Genomic DNA, 17,203 nt, shown 5'->3' with positions numbered 1-17,203 from the left:
CATCCCATATGGGCACCGGTTCTAGTCTCGGCTGCTCCTCTTCCAATCCAGCTTTCTGCTGTGGCCTGGGAAAGCAGTACAAGATGGTCCAAGTCCTTGGGCCCCTGCACCCACATGGGAGACCAGGAAGAAACTCCTGGCTCCTGATCAGCGCAGCTCCAGCTGTTGCGGCCACCTGGGGAGTGAACCTATGGACAGAAGACCTTTCTGTCTCTCCCTCTCACTGTTTGTAACTCTCTCTCTCAAAGAAATAATTTTTTTAAAAAATCTTTTAAAAAAAAATAACAGTAAGCAAAAGAAATCAATTACATCTTAACTACAGGCATGGATCAAACAAACTTATGAATGGTCAGTTTTAAAATGTTTTACCAGGACTGACTTAAAAGTCAGGCAGAGACATGCTGCTATATGAATAGAGGAGTGTTATAAACACGCTACCCATATTTAATTAAAATAGAGTTTATTAGCTTTTCTTTTAATATAAACACAAGAAAAATCACGTGAGTTGTAGCATTCTTTTCAAAATAAAATCGCAATCAACACTTGAATCTCCAAGCTCTGAACTCCATAAACGATGTTTTTTCTTTGAGGTGGTAGATTGTAATATTTATATACCATTATTTATGTCTGTCCTTTAAAAATGATGGAACCTGTAACACTCAATATCATGTAAAGTGTTGCTATATTTAGAGAAAATATTCCTGGCCCAGAAATGCTTTGTTTACAGGTCAGATTCCTGGGATTATACTTGAGAATAGGAGAAACAGATTTCATATAGTTGAGAACACGCATTTTTTTCCCCAATATTTCAAATCTAGGGTGGTACTGCTACCAATCCCCTAACATTATCTATTCCTTGTCCTTTAAAGCCTGGAAGGTTCCTAAGATTTACATAAGTTTCTGCTTAAATAGCAGGACTTTAAATGGGACGCTTCCAGCCAGGTGAACATGTGGGATTAAACAACCGTTTTGTATCACCTACAGCTATTTAGGGTCCAGTTCTTTGTTGTCGATCACATGTGCATTAACACTGCTCTTCATAATCTTCCTTTACCAGATCTAGAGGAAAGAAAGGTGATCCAAGCAGAGAGAGTACAGCTCTGCAAAGAACTACTTCAAGAAGGGAGGTACTTCTAGATGACAACAAGGTATTCCAAAACTCTTGGTGCTGCTGTAAGCTTTGATAGCTGTAGAAGTATAAATGCTACAGAGTTACATACAACACATTATCAGAAAGCTCAATTATTTCTTTTGGACTTACTTAGGTTTGCAAATTTGGAATATTAAACTTTAATTCTATTTGGGGAAGTCAATGGGTACAATCTAAAATTGTACTGAAATAAAACATTAAAATTAAAAGCTTAACATTCCAAATTTACAAAAAAACAAGTTTAAAAGAAATATAACTAAACTTTCACATGATGTTCTAAGTTTGTAACATGTCTACTTCTGTTGCAGTGCCCTGGAGGGCCCATCAACACACAAATGCTTAAAACTGCACTAACTTTCTGGACACCTTGTATTTTACTACTTACTTGTTATTCCTGGACCACCATGTTGGCTGACATTAGGAAAGTATCTTTTAATACAATTATTTGATAAATAAGGAAAATTATCAGAAGATGAAAAGCACCGTTACAGTTCATGAGAAATACAGCATGGCCCCAACAGAAGTAGATCATCAATAACTGATACTTTCTCTTTATGACCCCAAATGTGCTAAAATGCTAGTACGTAGTGCTTGCAAAGAACAGGAATGACAAGTGTTATCCAGCAGCTTTTTGGTTTAAATTGATTGCCAATGATGACGAGCAGCTTCAATGATGCAGGAAGAACCCTCAATTCCTAACAATGCTACAGTCTGCTCCTACGTGGCTTTGTGAGTTGGTAAGATTCCCATGTTTCAAGGATAATACTGCATTGATTCTAAAGGCATATGCAGCAATACTGGAAGAGGGTAAGAAAAATAGGAAAAAAGATAAAAGTTATAGGGTTAGTGTCTGTAATGTCTAAAAATTTTAACTATTAATAAAAAAAAAAAAAAAAAAACCTCATGTAGTTCACAGCTATTGGCCTACATAGTAAGCAAATATCTGTGTGTGGGTTGGGAGCTTTCCCTTTCTGAAGTGGTTTTTTTTTTTTTTAACTCTGTTTACATTAAAAAGGACAGAAGAGTGTGTTGTTGCATTAACAAGGTCCCATTCTTTCCTATGGAGTGCAATCCTCCTCATTGTCCACAAGTCTCTTGAATTCCATGTCTTTCTTTTCGGTGAAAATTCTAACTTTGCTGGTTTTTGAGCGGGAGAGGTGACAATTCTCCAGTCCTTGTAGATGAGGGATTGAGGATGTTAGAACCCTCTCATTACTCCCTTTAAGAGAGGATAGCATTAGAGCGCTGAATGCCAATGAAATTATCAGCGCTGAAAGATCGTCTCATAGCAGCTCTACACAAGTCTTTGTATTTGTCTTCACACAATCTGGAAATGGCCTAAGAAAGTCAAATAAAATACAGATAGGATTAAAAAGAAGAAGAAAAAAACTGCAGCCTTATGGAGCACCACTGACCAGAAGCCACATATACAGACTCCTTTAGACAGTTCATAACTACAGTTGTTTTGGCTATCTGCAGTCTACAATGCCAAGTTCAGGGCATGCTATTCCCTGCCAATTCACTAAGTAGCATCTATCCTTGAAGAGCTATGATTAGATTGCTGGAGCAAATGGGAACTTTATTAAGTTACTTAAAAACTGGGTTCCCAAAAATGTGACAAGCTCCCAACAGCAGTATCATCTGTCACCTGCACTTGTACAAAAAGCCAGTGTTGGCCGGCGCTGCGGCTCACTAGGCTAATCTTCCACCTGCAGCGCTGGCACCTCGGGTTCTAGTCCCGGTTGGGGCGCCGGATTCTGTCCCAGTTGCTCCTCTTCCAGTCCAGCTCTCTGCTGTGGCCCAGGAAGGCAGTGGAGGATGGCCCAAGTGCTTTGGTCCTGCACCTGCATGGGAGACCAGGAGGAGGCAACCTGGCTCCTGGCTTCGGATCTACACAGAGCACTGGCCATAGAGGCCATTTTGGGGGTGAACCAATGAAGGAAGACCTTTCTCTCTGTCTCTAACTCTGCCTGTCCAAAAAAAAAAAAAAAGCCAGTGTTTATTTACTGGCCATTATCCTATACTCTAGGCAAACTTCAATGAGTCAGGCATGTGGACTTTACTGGAGGGTAGGAGAGGTCGAATGACTGGAGCATCAAAAGTTACCTCTCTTCACTTGCAAATCACCAAAGGACAACAGAAAGTGCCAGTTGTAAGATGTGTCCAATTCAGCTATGAATAACTTTGGTGGATACTTGCCAAAAGTCATTTTGTCTGTTAAGTTAGAATTCCCATTTAAACCCATATACTTCCCATATCCACTATCTGAAATACACATTATACATTCAAAGTACAGGTCTCTTGGCATAGGCACTAATGCTTTGTCAAATAAACTCACACAATTGAACTGATGTATAAGCAGTGATATGAATTTGAAAACTTGCTAATGACAGTCAAGAGTAGTAAGTGGATTATGTACATAGAAATGATTAGGGCTACAACACCAAGAAATTTCTCTAGTATATTTATGTGGAAGGGTGGTGGTACAAAAGGAAAATCAGCAAGAATAGACTAAATTCGATTAAAAGTATTCTGAATTATGGTCAACACAGGAAATAATAGCTACAATTAAAAAAGGCACACCTTGTATAAACTATAAAAGACATGGGAATTATGATGCCAAAGGGTGATAAGCCCTTTGACGAGAAACCCCTGATTTCACAGCCTTACCTCTAGGTTCTGTGCTCTTTCCTTGCTGAGAGGAGCAAACAGAAAATTCAGATTGTTGTCATCTGCTAAGGAGCGAAGGTCAAAGTAGTATTTGGCATAAACACTGGCAGGAACATTAATATTAAACTGAAGTAGCTCCAAAAAATGCCGTTCCATCTCATTCCTAGGGGAGGAGGAATACAATAAAACCAACACAGGGCAATTTTAGTCAACTGGACTATCTTCAAAAATATCATTCTGAGCTACTAGGCTGGCTCTGAATTCTGTTTTGAAACAAAGAAAGCCACCCGCTGGATTAATGTACTCCTGTTCGAACAAGGCAGCTATCTGGGGTCCTGTCTGCATCCCAGCACTGGGAGTTTGGGACGGGGGAAGGTTACGGCCCTCTTACGCGCTCGCGCTGCTGACTCGGGGCTCACTCTTCAGAGTTCCATTAGTGCAGCTGTACGATTCATGCTCCACACTCACTCCCAAGGCCCACTATAGTGATCAGATGAAAGGGATGATGTATGCTGTTTATTAGCTCTGAAGAACTTGCAGACATTTTCACTCGGCTGATAACAGGAAGGGGCTTATTGAAGTAGAGAAGCGCCAACAAAAGGAGTGGGCACATCACCACGGCAACAAATGGATCCATCGAGAGCCACCGCTATTATCTCTGAGGGGGAAAAACTCTCGAGGCAACAAGGATTCATCTCAAAAAATAAATAAGCTACATTTGCTGGGAAAGGGAATCCCCCCGCCCCCGCACACACGTGAGGCTAGGCCAAAGGGCATAACGCAAGATTCTGCTCACCTTGTATGACTAAGGTGACAAATTGTCACTGTGACAGGGCAGGGTATCTTTTTAAACTCTGGGAGGCAGAAAGATTAAAGACAAGGTGTCTTGGCAAGACTAAACCCACTTTACAACACGACCTCTGGTGGAGCAGTGACTTATACACTGTTTTTCCTATGCTGGGAACGCACCACCACCCTGAGCCAAAACACCAGGTATGCGGAGTTTCATAGGACGGGGGAAGGGGAGGGGAGCTGCCCTCCCCACATGCCTAATTAAATCATCGCCCTTTAACAGTTATCTCCGGGAAGAGTTAATTGTATAAAAATCACAAGTACTTAAACCTGAGAGGGGCTTATTTTACATTATTTGGTTTCTTGGTTTTAAAGTTTTAATCTTTTATCCACTACCTAAATCAACAAACATCTGATGATCTCTATGGAGAGCAGTTACAATATGAACAGAGATGTGATTTCCTCATTTGTTAAACTTAAGAACCTGACTGAGCCTACTTCCAAATTAATTTCCTGTTCATACGGCAATAAGTCTATAGAAATGTAAATCAGACAATGTTTTGATAATCAGCTAATCAGGACTTAATTTACTACAGGAATAAATGCACTTCACTATCCCTTTTATATTTTCTCCACTAATACATTTTAACTGTGTAGAAATACAGTACTTCATAGGATTAACATGTCTATTAATAGAGGTTTAATAAAGAAGAAAAGCATTACGCATATGCATCTTATGGGGTTTTTGCTTTTTTTTTTTTTTTTTTGTAAATGGCTGAATAGCATACCCTTTACAGGCACAGCAAATTTTCTACATAGCAGTTGCTTAGCTTAACTTATTCTTTTGAAAGGAAACATATTCTAATAACACATGTAATGCTGGAAAGGTAAGAAAAATCTGATAGATACCAATTTTTAAATTTGACTCAAAATGAGACCAATACAAATACTCAACAGCAGAGGCAAAAGACACATGGGTATAAAACACTCTGCTATAATGCTTTCCTATTTGCAAAGACTAGAAACAAAAGCAGCCTTAGGAGAGTTTGGAACTGGTCCTCTGTAACAGCCCCTGCTACTTCTGCTCCCGGGTCCCACTGCCCTCCCTCTTCTCCAATTTTATAACTAGAATCAGATCCCTGGATAAGCTCAGTTGCTGAGAAATGCGGGCCTAGCATTCATGACCACAAATTACGCTTCCTTTAAGGGACCAGATTGCAGGCTCATGACAGTAGCCATTCCAAGTCACTTTAGCTTCTGCAACTTCCAAGAGTATTCGCATTCACTTAAATCCATTCACTGTCACATCCTTTTGCTAAGGTTACCAGCAATATCACCATGAACATTCTCAGTTTATACTATTATCAAAGTGGTCATTTTCACCAAAAGCCACTCCAACAGCTACCAACAATCACTGATTCCTTCTCAGACACAGTTATCCTCACTTCAGTTTTAATTACTGAGTCTGGTAATTCTGAATGACAATGTTATCCAGAATAATGGTCAAAAGTAACAAAAACAATGCCTGCCATTGCCTGTCATGACCTTGATCTGTTTATGCTGCACAATATAATCAAGAAGTGTTTCTTCAATTTTTCCTAAATTCCCCTAACAAAGATATTTTCATTGTTAAGTGGGCACTCTGAGGGTCTGCTGGAAATAGTTCCCTGGCTCACCCTGCCTAGCCCCCTCAGGGCCCTTCCCATCAGAGCAGTCAGACACCAGAGCAGAAGCGCTTGGTAAGCTGCTGTTTCAGTCCCATGCTAGTGTGCCATCTGGGAGGAGGCCCATAACTCAATAACCTGTCACCCTCGTAGTTAACTCTGGGCCCCAACAAGTGCCCATGAGGCTGGCTGAAGGTGGGAGACTGCTGAGTGTGACAGCACAGGTGGTAGGGGAATCCTGGAGCTGCCTACCTTCTCAGACCCACTGCTAAACAAAGGCAAGGGAAGAGGCAGAAGCACAGGGATTAGAAACCCTAACTTTTGTTAATCTCATGGTGTCTGTAACAAGGGATCTTCAGATTAAAATGAGAAAAGAGAGGCATGCATTTGGTATAGTGGTCAAAACGCCACCTGGGAAGACTGCATGCCACACTGGAGTTCCTGGGTTTGAATCCCAGCTCTGCTTTTTATTCTTGCTTCCTGCTAGTGCACATTCTGAGAGGCAACAGGTAATAGCTCATGTACTTGGACCCTGCCACTCACCCGGGAAACCTGAATTGAGTTTCAGGCTCCCAGCTTTGGCCTGGCCCGGCCCTGGCTATTGCAGGCATGTGAGGAGTAAATAGCAGATGGAAGATCTCTGTGTCTTTTTGCCTTTCTAATAAATATAAACAAACAAAAATTTTAAAAGCAGAAAGGCCAGCAAAAGCAAACATACAATGTGTGATCAGACTGAAGCTGTTTACTTCTCAACAATCCCCAGGCCCTGAAATTTAACTGTGGCCAAACACTTATTTCAGCTCCTCTGCTCCTAAGCCAGCTTCCTATTAATGCACACCTTGGGAAGCAACAGACGATGGCTCAAGTATTTCAGTTCCTACCCCAACAAGAGAGATCTGAATTACATTCTGGGTTCTTGGCTTCAGCCTGACCCAGCCCTGGATGTTGCGGGCAAGTGGAGAGTGAACCAATGAATTGAAGATTTCTCTCCGTTTGTCTTCTCTAATAAAATGAAAATGTACAAAAATGTCAGACACGTGTCGCTTAAAAAGAGAATGGTACAGGCAGGCATCTTTTAAAATGCCATAAAGCTTGTTACCATATTATGTTGTTCTGGTAGTAAGCTTGTAAGATGTTTGCCAAAAACTACCAGAAAAAATATACTTCAATTTATAAAGTAGGTTATTATTACAGGAGTAACACATCAAGGCTGAACAACTATTGATGGAAAATCTGGATTGTTCTACTACAGCTAGATAGAAGCATGAAGCTGCATACCTATATCCATTATCTGCACCATGTAACCTTTAAAAACTACTTCTTAAAATAGAACTTTAGGACAGCGAATGGAGCACGGACAAGCGGAGAGAAATTCACCGAAACCTTGCAAACTCACATGTCCTCAACCGTGATGTCCTTGAGGATCTGGCAGTAGTCCACATTCCACACAGCCTGATCGTCCCAAACTTTGGAGGCGAGAAGAATGGCTCCCAAGACAATTCTTTTCCAGTTAGTGGGACAAATGTCGATCTCAGCATAAGTTAAAAGTCTTTCTAAGTAAACCTGCAAAAGTAGAGCACTGGTCTTTGATTTTCGTTCAGTTTACGGACTATGGTAAGAACTGTTAGGACTGACAGATTCTTTCCATTTATGACTAGAAAGAACGTTCTACAGAGGCTGCCTTCTCTGCTCATGCAAACTTCCAGCACAATTGTGGCCCCAGGAATGACTGGACAGCTCAGCAAAGGGCATCCTGAAGCACTGCTGTTACTCTCTCACTTGGGAAGGACAGCAGACACAGGCCCGGTGTACACTCAAGTCAGTCAGTAAATACTTGTGTGCTGTCACGTGCAATGTACCTGGCCCAGCTGGTGTTACATGGTGATTTTATGGTATATCATGTGTGATTACATGTGAATAGATAAGACAAGCATGTGTCTTTTCACAGTAGCTAACCCTTCTGTGGCATTAGCTTGCAGAAAAGAACTGGTGGACAAGGGAGCCTCCCAGTGGCTGCTGTGCAAAGCAGAACAGGCACAGGTCTGGAGCAGGTCAGTGTTCCCATATTCACTGCCTGTGTGAGGTGCACATGCACACAGAAGGATGGTCCTTCTCCTAGCCCCTATTTTTCACATCTTTACTATCTCTTCATGAGAATTTGTTTTCTGTATTACTTCTTTTGTCTACAACTTACTCAATTCTGTAAGTTTTACAGCAGCAGTAACAGCCACCAGTCTCTGTATCCTGAGACTCCACGCACTACACCTGCCAAGCAGCTTGTGAGACAGTCTCATAATTATTTGCCATACCTGAAGTATCTATCCTATAAAGGTGGAAAAACTGAGAGATGAGAGGTAATGAGAGATTACAGAGGTAAGCTGTGGTCTTTTGTTATCTCAAAGGATGTTCTGCAGAAGAGTATGTGAGTATATGCTATTTGAACTCTTTGTATCAAGACCAAAGGAAAGAAGTCCGTTTTTAAAAGTCTGTTTACAATCTGAATGTTGTAAAACTAATGGCTCAGATTCAGCAGTGTTCTCCACACTCAACTGTGTTTGTAGAAACAAATGCCAGTTGAATATTACATGTTCTCAGACTGTGCTATTTCCCAAAACCCAGTGCTCTCAAGTTTCCTAGAGTGAGCTGCCCTCCCAGGGTTCAAGTCTCTACAGAAATAACAAGCAAGCACTGAAACACTGGCAGCCCTTCAACCTCTGGACCCATTACTGATAAAGCCTGTCATATGCTGACATTCACTCACACCACGTGCTCCCTGTGTCAGTGGCTGAAGCAGCTCCTCTATCTGTGAAGTCAGTACAATCCTCTTCTGCAGAACACTGTTCCTGTACTTTTCTTTCAGACGCCCTCCCTCTGCCAGACTTCCCCCAACGTGAGTGTGTTTACATTGTTCCCAACCCTCTCCCCACCATTCCCAGAATACCTTCTCTCATTCTGCTCACATTACACCCTGATGCTGCCTTCTCATTTCTTCTCCAATCCTCTCCTCAACCCTCTCATCTGTCCCCAGCCACTCTCTTTCTATTTTAGACCACTCTTGCCAAAGCCGTTACTGCCTTCACACTTACAAACAGGAGCTTCTTCTCCACTGCTCAAGTCTTTCCTAATGTTGGAAAAGACTGTCATTTGCCTATTGCTGAGGCCAAAAACCTACTTGTGAGCTATCTGTTAGCAACTCAAGAAAGCAACTACCTTTACTGGTGTTCTGACTGCTTTCCATTCTGAGTGGCCATTTGTCACTGCTCATCTCCATCACTGGAGTTGCCTTCTAAACCTCCACTCTGCACCCAACTATGGATGATTCTCTCCAAAGCAGTGACAATAACCTCTTATGGGCATTTTACCCTGCTCCATATCTACCAAATTACTCATCTAATCTGAATAAAAATCTAACTTCTTCCCATGACCTGCAAGCTACAAGGTGCTCTGAGATTGCCTGGGTGACCTCCCCTCCTCTGTTCTCTCATCCCTCACTGCATCCATGCTGGCCACCTTGCTGCTACTCAAACACACAAGCCATGTGCCTGTCTCAGTCTTGGTACTTGTTCTACAACCTGTAATGCCAGAGCTCCTTGGCATCCTCATATAGAGCACCTTTCAAGTACTACTTCTCTACAGAGGCACTTCCTGATTTTCCACCTGAAATTTTAAGTCCCTCTAATCACTAGCCCTTTACCCTGTGCTTTATCTTCTTGATATTTACACTACATCCGAAACATCTGCACATTTAAAACAGTGAATGTCTTCCTGACTAGAACAAAAGCTCATAAAAACAAAACTGTGCTCAACCAGTTCTCTCCTGTAAGCCAGCACTTAGATGAGAAGCACAGAGTAGGTACTCAGGAACTATTTAGACAGCCAGTAACTTCTGGGCAGACAGCATTTAGCACTGAGGCTACAGCTTCTCTTACTACTCTCCCTGGCTCTTCCTCCTCCCACTCTGGCCACACCTCTAAGGACCTGTCCCTTCAATGCTGACAGTCCTGACAGATCTCTCTCTTTCTCTAACACTTTCCTCAGCATTTGAGCAGCTCCCCTTAATTCTTTACTATAGCTCAGATACATGTTCCAGTCCTATATATCCAAATGATGACTAGACACTGCCACTCTGCTGTCTCACAAGAACATTAAGCTTAACTTGTCTACAAGCCTCCTCCCCTAAATTCTAACTGGATGCTAAAGGAGTGCTGACCTCAGTACTCTTTTCCGCCCTGTAGTTAACTTTCCTCTGTCTTGCTGTGAGGAGGAGTGAAACAATTTCAACTGCTTGAACAGGATTTACTATTCAAAATGATAAAGGATTACCACAGGAAATATGTACAAATGACACAAAGGTGATTTGACACAGCTGTCACTTAGGAGGCCAACAAAGGCTTCCAAGGACTCCTGACATTTTCTAAGCGCTAATCAGCAAGTTCATGAACAGACACTCTAAGTCACCAAGGCTAGATTATCCATCACCTATCAGCCAAGGAACAGAGACGGAGGGCACTAGTTCACAATCACAGCACACATCAGAAGTGCCTGGGGTTGGACTGACAACTACACTGTACCAGTCTGTGCCTGTGGACCAGATGGTTTTGTCACTGCTCCCCTCCCCACCATCAGCCACAGGTCTTTTACATATCTGTGTGCATGCAGCATGTACATGTGTGTACTGAAATGTGGGGGAAGAACACTCCTCTCTCCTGCTGCCTTTAAAAGCAATTGTTTTGTAGTGAGAAAAGCACTGACGATATTTTAAACCACAAAGACTATTAAACCTGAATGTGTGTATTTACTTTCTTCCAACAGATTTTCTCTTAATAAGTTGTGATGATAATTTCAGAAATCTACTGCTATTTGAAAACACAGGATCATACTCTGTGTAGAACACCGATTTCTAAATATCTTTTAAGCATAAGAAATATCTTACCAAAGTGACTATTGCACATTCAGCTGTAAGCTGTGCAGCACTGAAAAGCGTACGAACAAATCTGTAAATAAATTTGTGTTCAGGATCATGCTTAAAGTACTCCTCCGGAACCTTTTCTCGCTGAAAGAGAAGATGCAGTGTAAGTACGCACTGATGAAAACCACTTTAAGTATTCTTAAGATAGCAGTCTTTCCATTTGTGCCCATGGGATCCTTCAAATGATCCTGTCTTCTAGTCTCTTCAACAGTGAGATCTGAAAATACCATACAGGTTCAATACTTATCACCGTTCATTAAAGAAAAGCACAAGCACAAATTCAGAGAATTTTCATGTTTCTTTCCACAGAATTCTATGCAAATGTAAACTATATTTATGTTCCAGAGTCTTACTGCTCATGTATCGTACTTCTCTGAAATAAGCTTTGGAAAACAATTTTGAGTCTCCCATAGCCATAAGACTCTCAGGTTGCACTGGCCAATACAATAATCACCAGCTGCACTGAGCTAAGCAAACACTCAAAAGTGGCTAAATTACACCTGAGGAAATAAATTTTTAAATTTCTGTCATTTTACTTGGATTTAATTTATGTATCTATTTAAAGTAATTCAATTCAATTAACTGAATTTATTGAAACTATTTAAGTTGAAGTACTTTTCTTTCTTTTCTTACATTTGCTATCCATAGTTATATTTAGTTTGATATTACTGAAAGTTATCCTTCAGAAAGCTCTATTTTGTTATTTGGGTAGTACATTTACTCATTTTAGCTCACTAATTACACAAAGCGTCAAATCAAACCTTGCTGTACTCTATTCCTTATGCACCACTCCTTTTATAAGATGATCAGATACAAATGGGAGAGGGGGAGCTTTAAATGAAGACAATTTTGAATTCAAGCTGGAGAAAGTAATTTCCTTCTAGTAATTAATCTCAAAGTAAATCAGCATGAAATGCACATAACTCTGTAAGAGAAAAATACTGGGAAGGAAGGGAGGGTGGGCGGTATTGCTATGTTGTTCCTAAATATGTATATATGAAACACATGAAACTTGTATACCTTAAGTAAAATAAAAAGGTTTGAGGGGGGAAAAAGTTTTATGAGACAAGAGAGAGAGAGAGAGAGAGAAATACATCAGAAAAAAGTGATACTTACTGTGAGTGGATGTGATCTCTCATCAAAAATATCCAGGGATCTATTTGCATCTCTATAAAAACAATGTGCATTTAAAATATTAATTCAGGAATTGTTAATATGAGTAAAAATATCGAGTAGAGGGTAAAGGGTGGAGGAAGAAGCCTCACCTCAAGTAAACAGTTACAAATTCTTCTCTTGGACCCTGGGGCCTCAAGATGGCTTCATGACCTCGTTTTACTCATCATTTTAAGTAGAATGAAATCTTTTCTACAACACCCACTAGACTTGCCTTTAAGTATGGACCCTCCCTAAGAGTAATGCAATTAATCATAGGTTTTTTCACTCCTCTAACCTCACAATGAAACAAATGAACATTTTACAAAGCAGTAGTCTTTAGAACTTTAATGAATGTGAACATGAGATCCAGACTTCCTAGGTTTTCCAAGACTCTTTTTAGTTATCAACATTATATTCTTATGTATTTTTTTTGCTTCTTTTAAATAGTCTCAGTTAAAAACTAACTGCCTTCAGGCTGGCACTATGGCATAGTGGGCTAAGCATCCACCTGCAGCACTGGCATCCCATATGGGTGCCAGTTCAAGTCCTGGCTGTTCCTCTTCTGATCCAGCTTTCAGCTTACAGCCCAGGAAAGCAGAAGATGGCCCAAGTCCTTGGGCCCCTGCATCCATGTGGGAAACCTGGAATAGGCTCCTGGCTTCAGATCAGCTCAGCTCCAGCCATTGTAGCCATTTGGGGAGTGAATGAGAGGATGGAAGCTCTCTCTCTCTCTCAAATAAAATCTTAAAAAAAAAAAAAAACAAAAAAAAAACAAAAAAACTACCTGCCTTTTTATTTTAAAAGGAATCCGTCTTTTCATGTAAAAGTTCACCAAATGAATACACTGTGCCCCAGGTGTGGTTCCCATAAGGTCAGCACAGTTCTTATGGGAATACTAAGGCATTACCTGCTTTCTCAAGTCTGAGATGTGCAATGATCGCATAAAAGCAAAAGTGACTAAGCTGCTGTTTCTCAGCATGAGTCAAGGCTGTGGTACTAAATTACAGTAGTTGCCATTCTATTGTCTACTACAGTTTAAAAATAAAGCTTCACCTAAGAATGGCCTTGAGGAAAGTTTACATAAACTACTTCTGCATGTTGAAGTGTAGTGGTTACAGTAAGGAATCACACTTGTGATCTAGTTGTGAGCTAAAGGAACTGTTTTTGTTTTCAGCATTTTTATGTGAAAGTACTGAGCTGGCACTGTGGCAAAACAGGTTAAGCCACCACCTGCAATCCACATCCAATCCAGGTCCCTGTTAATGTGCCTGGGAAAGCAGTGGAAGACTGCCCAAGTGCTTGGGTCCCAGCACCCACGTGAGAGACCTGTATGATGCTCCATGTTCCTGGCTTCAGCCTGGCCCAGCTCTGGCTGTTGTGGCCATTTGGGGAGTGAACCAGTGAATGGAATATCTATTGTTCTGTGTGTGTGTGTGTGTGTGAAATTCTGCCTTTCAAATAAATAAATAAATCTTTAAAAAAAAATAGAATAACTATCTTCTCAAAAATGAGGGTGGTGAGCCTGTCAAGGAAAATATTTGTTGCAAGTAATAAAATTGAAGCTTTCAAGTTAAAAATAAGGATATTTTCCATTATGAGCCTGACAGCTTGTCAACATCTAAAGGACTTTTTGGTAAGACTGACTGTGATACCAACAAAAATGCATTTTTGACACTATAAAGAACCATGAGCCAACATTTTTCCAAACAACAAATGCATAAATGCATAATATAAAATCATGTACAAGTAAAAGATCTATTCATTGCGCATGATAAAAACAGTAAATACTAATGTAACAACTTCATTGATAATGTAAATTCAATTATAACAAGCTTAAAAAAATCAACAGCTGTAGAATTTGTATGTAATGCTAGTATTTCACAATTATTTGAAAGATTTTAAAATATACCTTTTCCTAATTATGTATCCACGTAAGTTAAGTATGGACCCTCCCTAAGAGTAATGGTATCATCCTATTGTATCTTCAAAATACACCGCAGGGACCAGCACTATGGCATAGTGGACTAAGCCTCTGCCTGTGGTGCCAGCATCCCATATGGGCACTGGTTCTAGTTCCAGCTGCTCCACTTCCTAGCCGGCTCTCTGCTATGGCCTGGGAAAGCAGTGAAAGATGCCCAAGTGCTTGGGCCCCTGCACCCACGTGGGAGACCTGGAAGAAGCTCCTGCCTGGCTCCAGATCATTTCAGCCATTTGAGGAGTGAACCAGCAGATGAAAGACCTTTCTCTCTGTCTCTTCCTTTGTCTGTAGCTCTACCTCTCAAATAAATAAAATCTTTAGGGGAAAAAAAAAAAAAAACATAAGAATACAACTGTTTTCTATTAAACCAAATATTAGATTTGCAAAAATTTAAATGACTTATTTTTTACCCAATTTTTTTGTTGCAGAAAAAAGCTATTTCCCATGAGAAAAATATTATTTAATTTTAACAAAGCAGTTCTCAGAGCGGCTTTGTCCCCCAGAACACATTTTTGTTGGGAAATATGTGAGGGGAACTGCCACTGGTAGGTATCTGGTGGGTAGGGACCAAACATCCTGTAATGCACACATGTGACAATCCCCACAACAAAGAACTCCCTACTTTAAAATATCAATAGTGACAAGCCTAAGAAACCCGATTTTAGCATACCAACAATTCTCAATTTTAATTTCTAATACAGTAAATATCCATAATTGACCTAAACATATATTCTTTTGCAATCCTCAAGAGTTTTTAAAAATCTGAAAGACATGTTTCAGTACTGTAAGAAAAGCATTTGTCAGTTAATGTGTACAGTTATGACCTAACACTAAATCTGCTATCATGCAACATTATAGTAGGTGGAATAAAAAGACAGATTTTTAAAGAGCTCACCTGTTCTTTATGTGGTAATATATTGCTAAGGTCACACTGTGGAGGGAAAAAAAAAATTTTTTTAACAGTTGATTTTATCATGTTAGGCCTGAAGCATTTTTTAAAGGGGTGTGGGCAGCCCTGAAATTCCTTTCCTTTTTAGTTCGTTGGCTTTTAGAAAAAATAAGAGAAGCAAAATGCTATACAATATGCTATTAGACTACATGTTTCTGCTGATTATAATGTTGAAACTATTACATTTCCCATCATTTGTCCTTCTACTCATGTTACCTACCATTCTGTCCAAGTTATATTTGTACACTTGTTTAAAGTTAACCCACTAAGTCCCAAGTTTTCAGTTCCAAGAATTTTTCAATGACATTTATTTCAAAGTTACCATAAGTGGTGCTGAAGTCTTTATTGGCATCCTATATATAGGACAATTAATAGGTTAAGCCATAAACTAGGTTGGTTGGTTTTTTAAGTCATTAGGCCCTATGTATCAGGTTGATTTAGTTCACCACCCACTGACCCACCCTTTTTCATTGCTTCCATAAAGGTAAATTATAAAAGAACTGTGCTTCAAACAAAAATATTTAAGATCACGTTTGCATGGTTATTGGTAGAAAATTTATTATAATGCAAGAGTCCACAAAATAATGCTAAGTCTAGCTATCCTGAAATAAGCAGTGCTAACAATGCAGCACAGTACTACATAACATAACACTAACGGCAAGTATTTCCAAATTAATTTAAATAGATTACTAATGAACAGACAACTCTTTCAGACATGTTACTGTGTTCCTGATTTAGCCACAAATACCGTGTACTAGGGATCAAACGGGTTCTCTCTTAGGTAAGTTATATGCTTCCATTTGCCCTCAGTGTCCAAAGTGAAATTCAAATCAATTGAGGGAAGGCAAATCTGAATTTTAGAAGTAGATTTATACAACATTTAAACATTTTAAATGTAAATTTTAAAGTCTGTAACATTATTAGTATCAAAGATGGATACTTCTATAGTGCTTCAGTTTTGTCCTCAAATTTTAAAATCACAGAATTTGAAGTTAAATGCTGAAAAGGACCACCAAACCTTGCATGGCATTTAATCCAACAGCCCACTTAATAAAGGAACCAAGGCTCAAAACTGACTTGCCCAAGGTCCCTCCTACACTCTGAATTAATCAGTGGTTCCCAAACTCTGCTGCATACTGGAATCAAAACACCCAACTTCTACACCTTTAGATATGCTCATTTAACTAATTTAACTGGCATTGGGTATGACTTGGGCATCTGAATCATTTTTCAAAGTTACCCAGGTGATCCTAATGTGCAGCAAAGTTTGGGAAACACTGAGCTTTTAAGATCAGAATCAGTATGAAGCTTTTGCCCATATAATTACACCTCACATCCCTCCCCAGTTTCCTACAAGGCTGGGAGTACCTTTTAGGAATGGGAGGGAAGATGGAAGTGGAAAAATGCACGTGTTTGCACATATGTATTTTGAAAAAGGTTGCACAAGCGATTCCAATATAGCTCATCCATCCCACTGAGAACAATGCATTCACATCCCAAGATAAACTTTTCAAAATCTTTCTAAAAGTCAATTTGCCCTATTTGTTCAGTAAACCTTTATTTCATCAATAGTGAATGTGCAAAATAGTCACCTGTGAAGCATAATCAAGGAAATTAAAATTTACTGAACTTTCAAAAAGAGACTTCTAAAAGTTAGATACTAAGTTGAGAAAACCTGCATGAAACCTACTTGTTTGAACAAAGCCAATCTTTAAAATTACTTTTAAATTATACACTGAAATGCCAGAATCTTCTGAATTAAAAAGAAGTCAAGGACTCTAGCTTGAGTAGAGTAGTTTCTTTTACTTAGGGATTTTTTAGGGCCTTGGTTGAACATATTCAGTGATTACTTGATAGGTGCCACACTCAAGACTTC

General features: G+C 39.9%; 1 protein-coding gene across 2 annotated transcripts in view; it reads right to left on the bottom strand.

Annotated features, from left to right (window-relative positions):
• Positions 1-2,003: 2,003 nt before the first annotated feature.
• Positions 2,004-17,203, bottom strand: part of CCNYL1 (cyclin Y like 1) — a 40,136-nt gene continuing 24,936 nt past the window's right edge. Inside the window, exons 5-10 of one of the 2 annotated variants that reach the window (XM_062190492.1) lie at positions 15,274-15,309; positions 12,362-12,413; positions 11,210-11,329; positions 7,673-7,839; positions 3,821-3,983; positions 2,004-2,488 (exon numbers count right to left, since the gene is read on the bottom strand). In XM_062190492.1, the coding sequence (XP_062046476.1) occupies positions 2,372-2,488; positions 3,821-3,983; positions 7,673-7,839; positions 11,210-11,329; positions 12,362-12,413; positions 15,274-15,309 (655 nt within the window). In that variant the 3' untranslated portion in view covers positions 2,004-2,371. The remainder of the gene's footprint in view (positions 2,489-3,820; positions 3,984-7,672; positions 7,840-11,209; positions 11,330-12,361; positions 12,414-15,273; positions 15,310-17,203) is intronic. The other variant, XM_062190499.1, reaches the window with a different exon arrangement.

Source organism: Lepus europaeus, chromosome 1 (assembly GCF_033115175.1).
Source record: "Lepus europaeus isolate LE1 chromosome 1, mLepTim1.pri, whole genome shotgun sequence".
Taxonomy (NCBI): Eukaryota; Metazoa; Chordata; class Mammalia; order Lagomorpha; family Leporidae; genus Lepus; species Lepus europaeus.
This window is presented reverse-complemented; position numbering and strand designations above follow the sequence as displayed.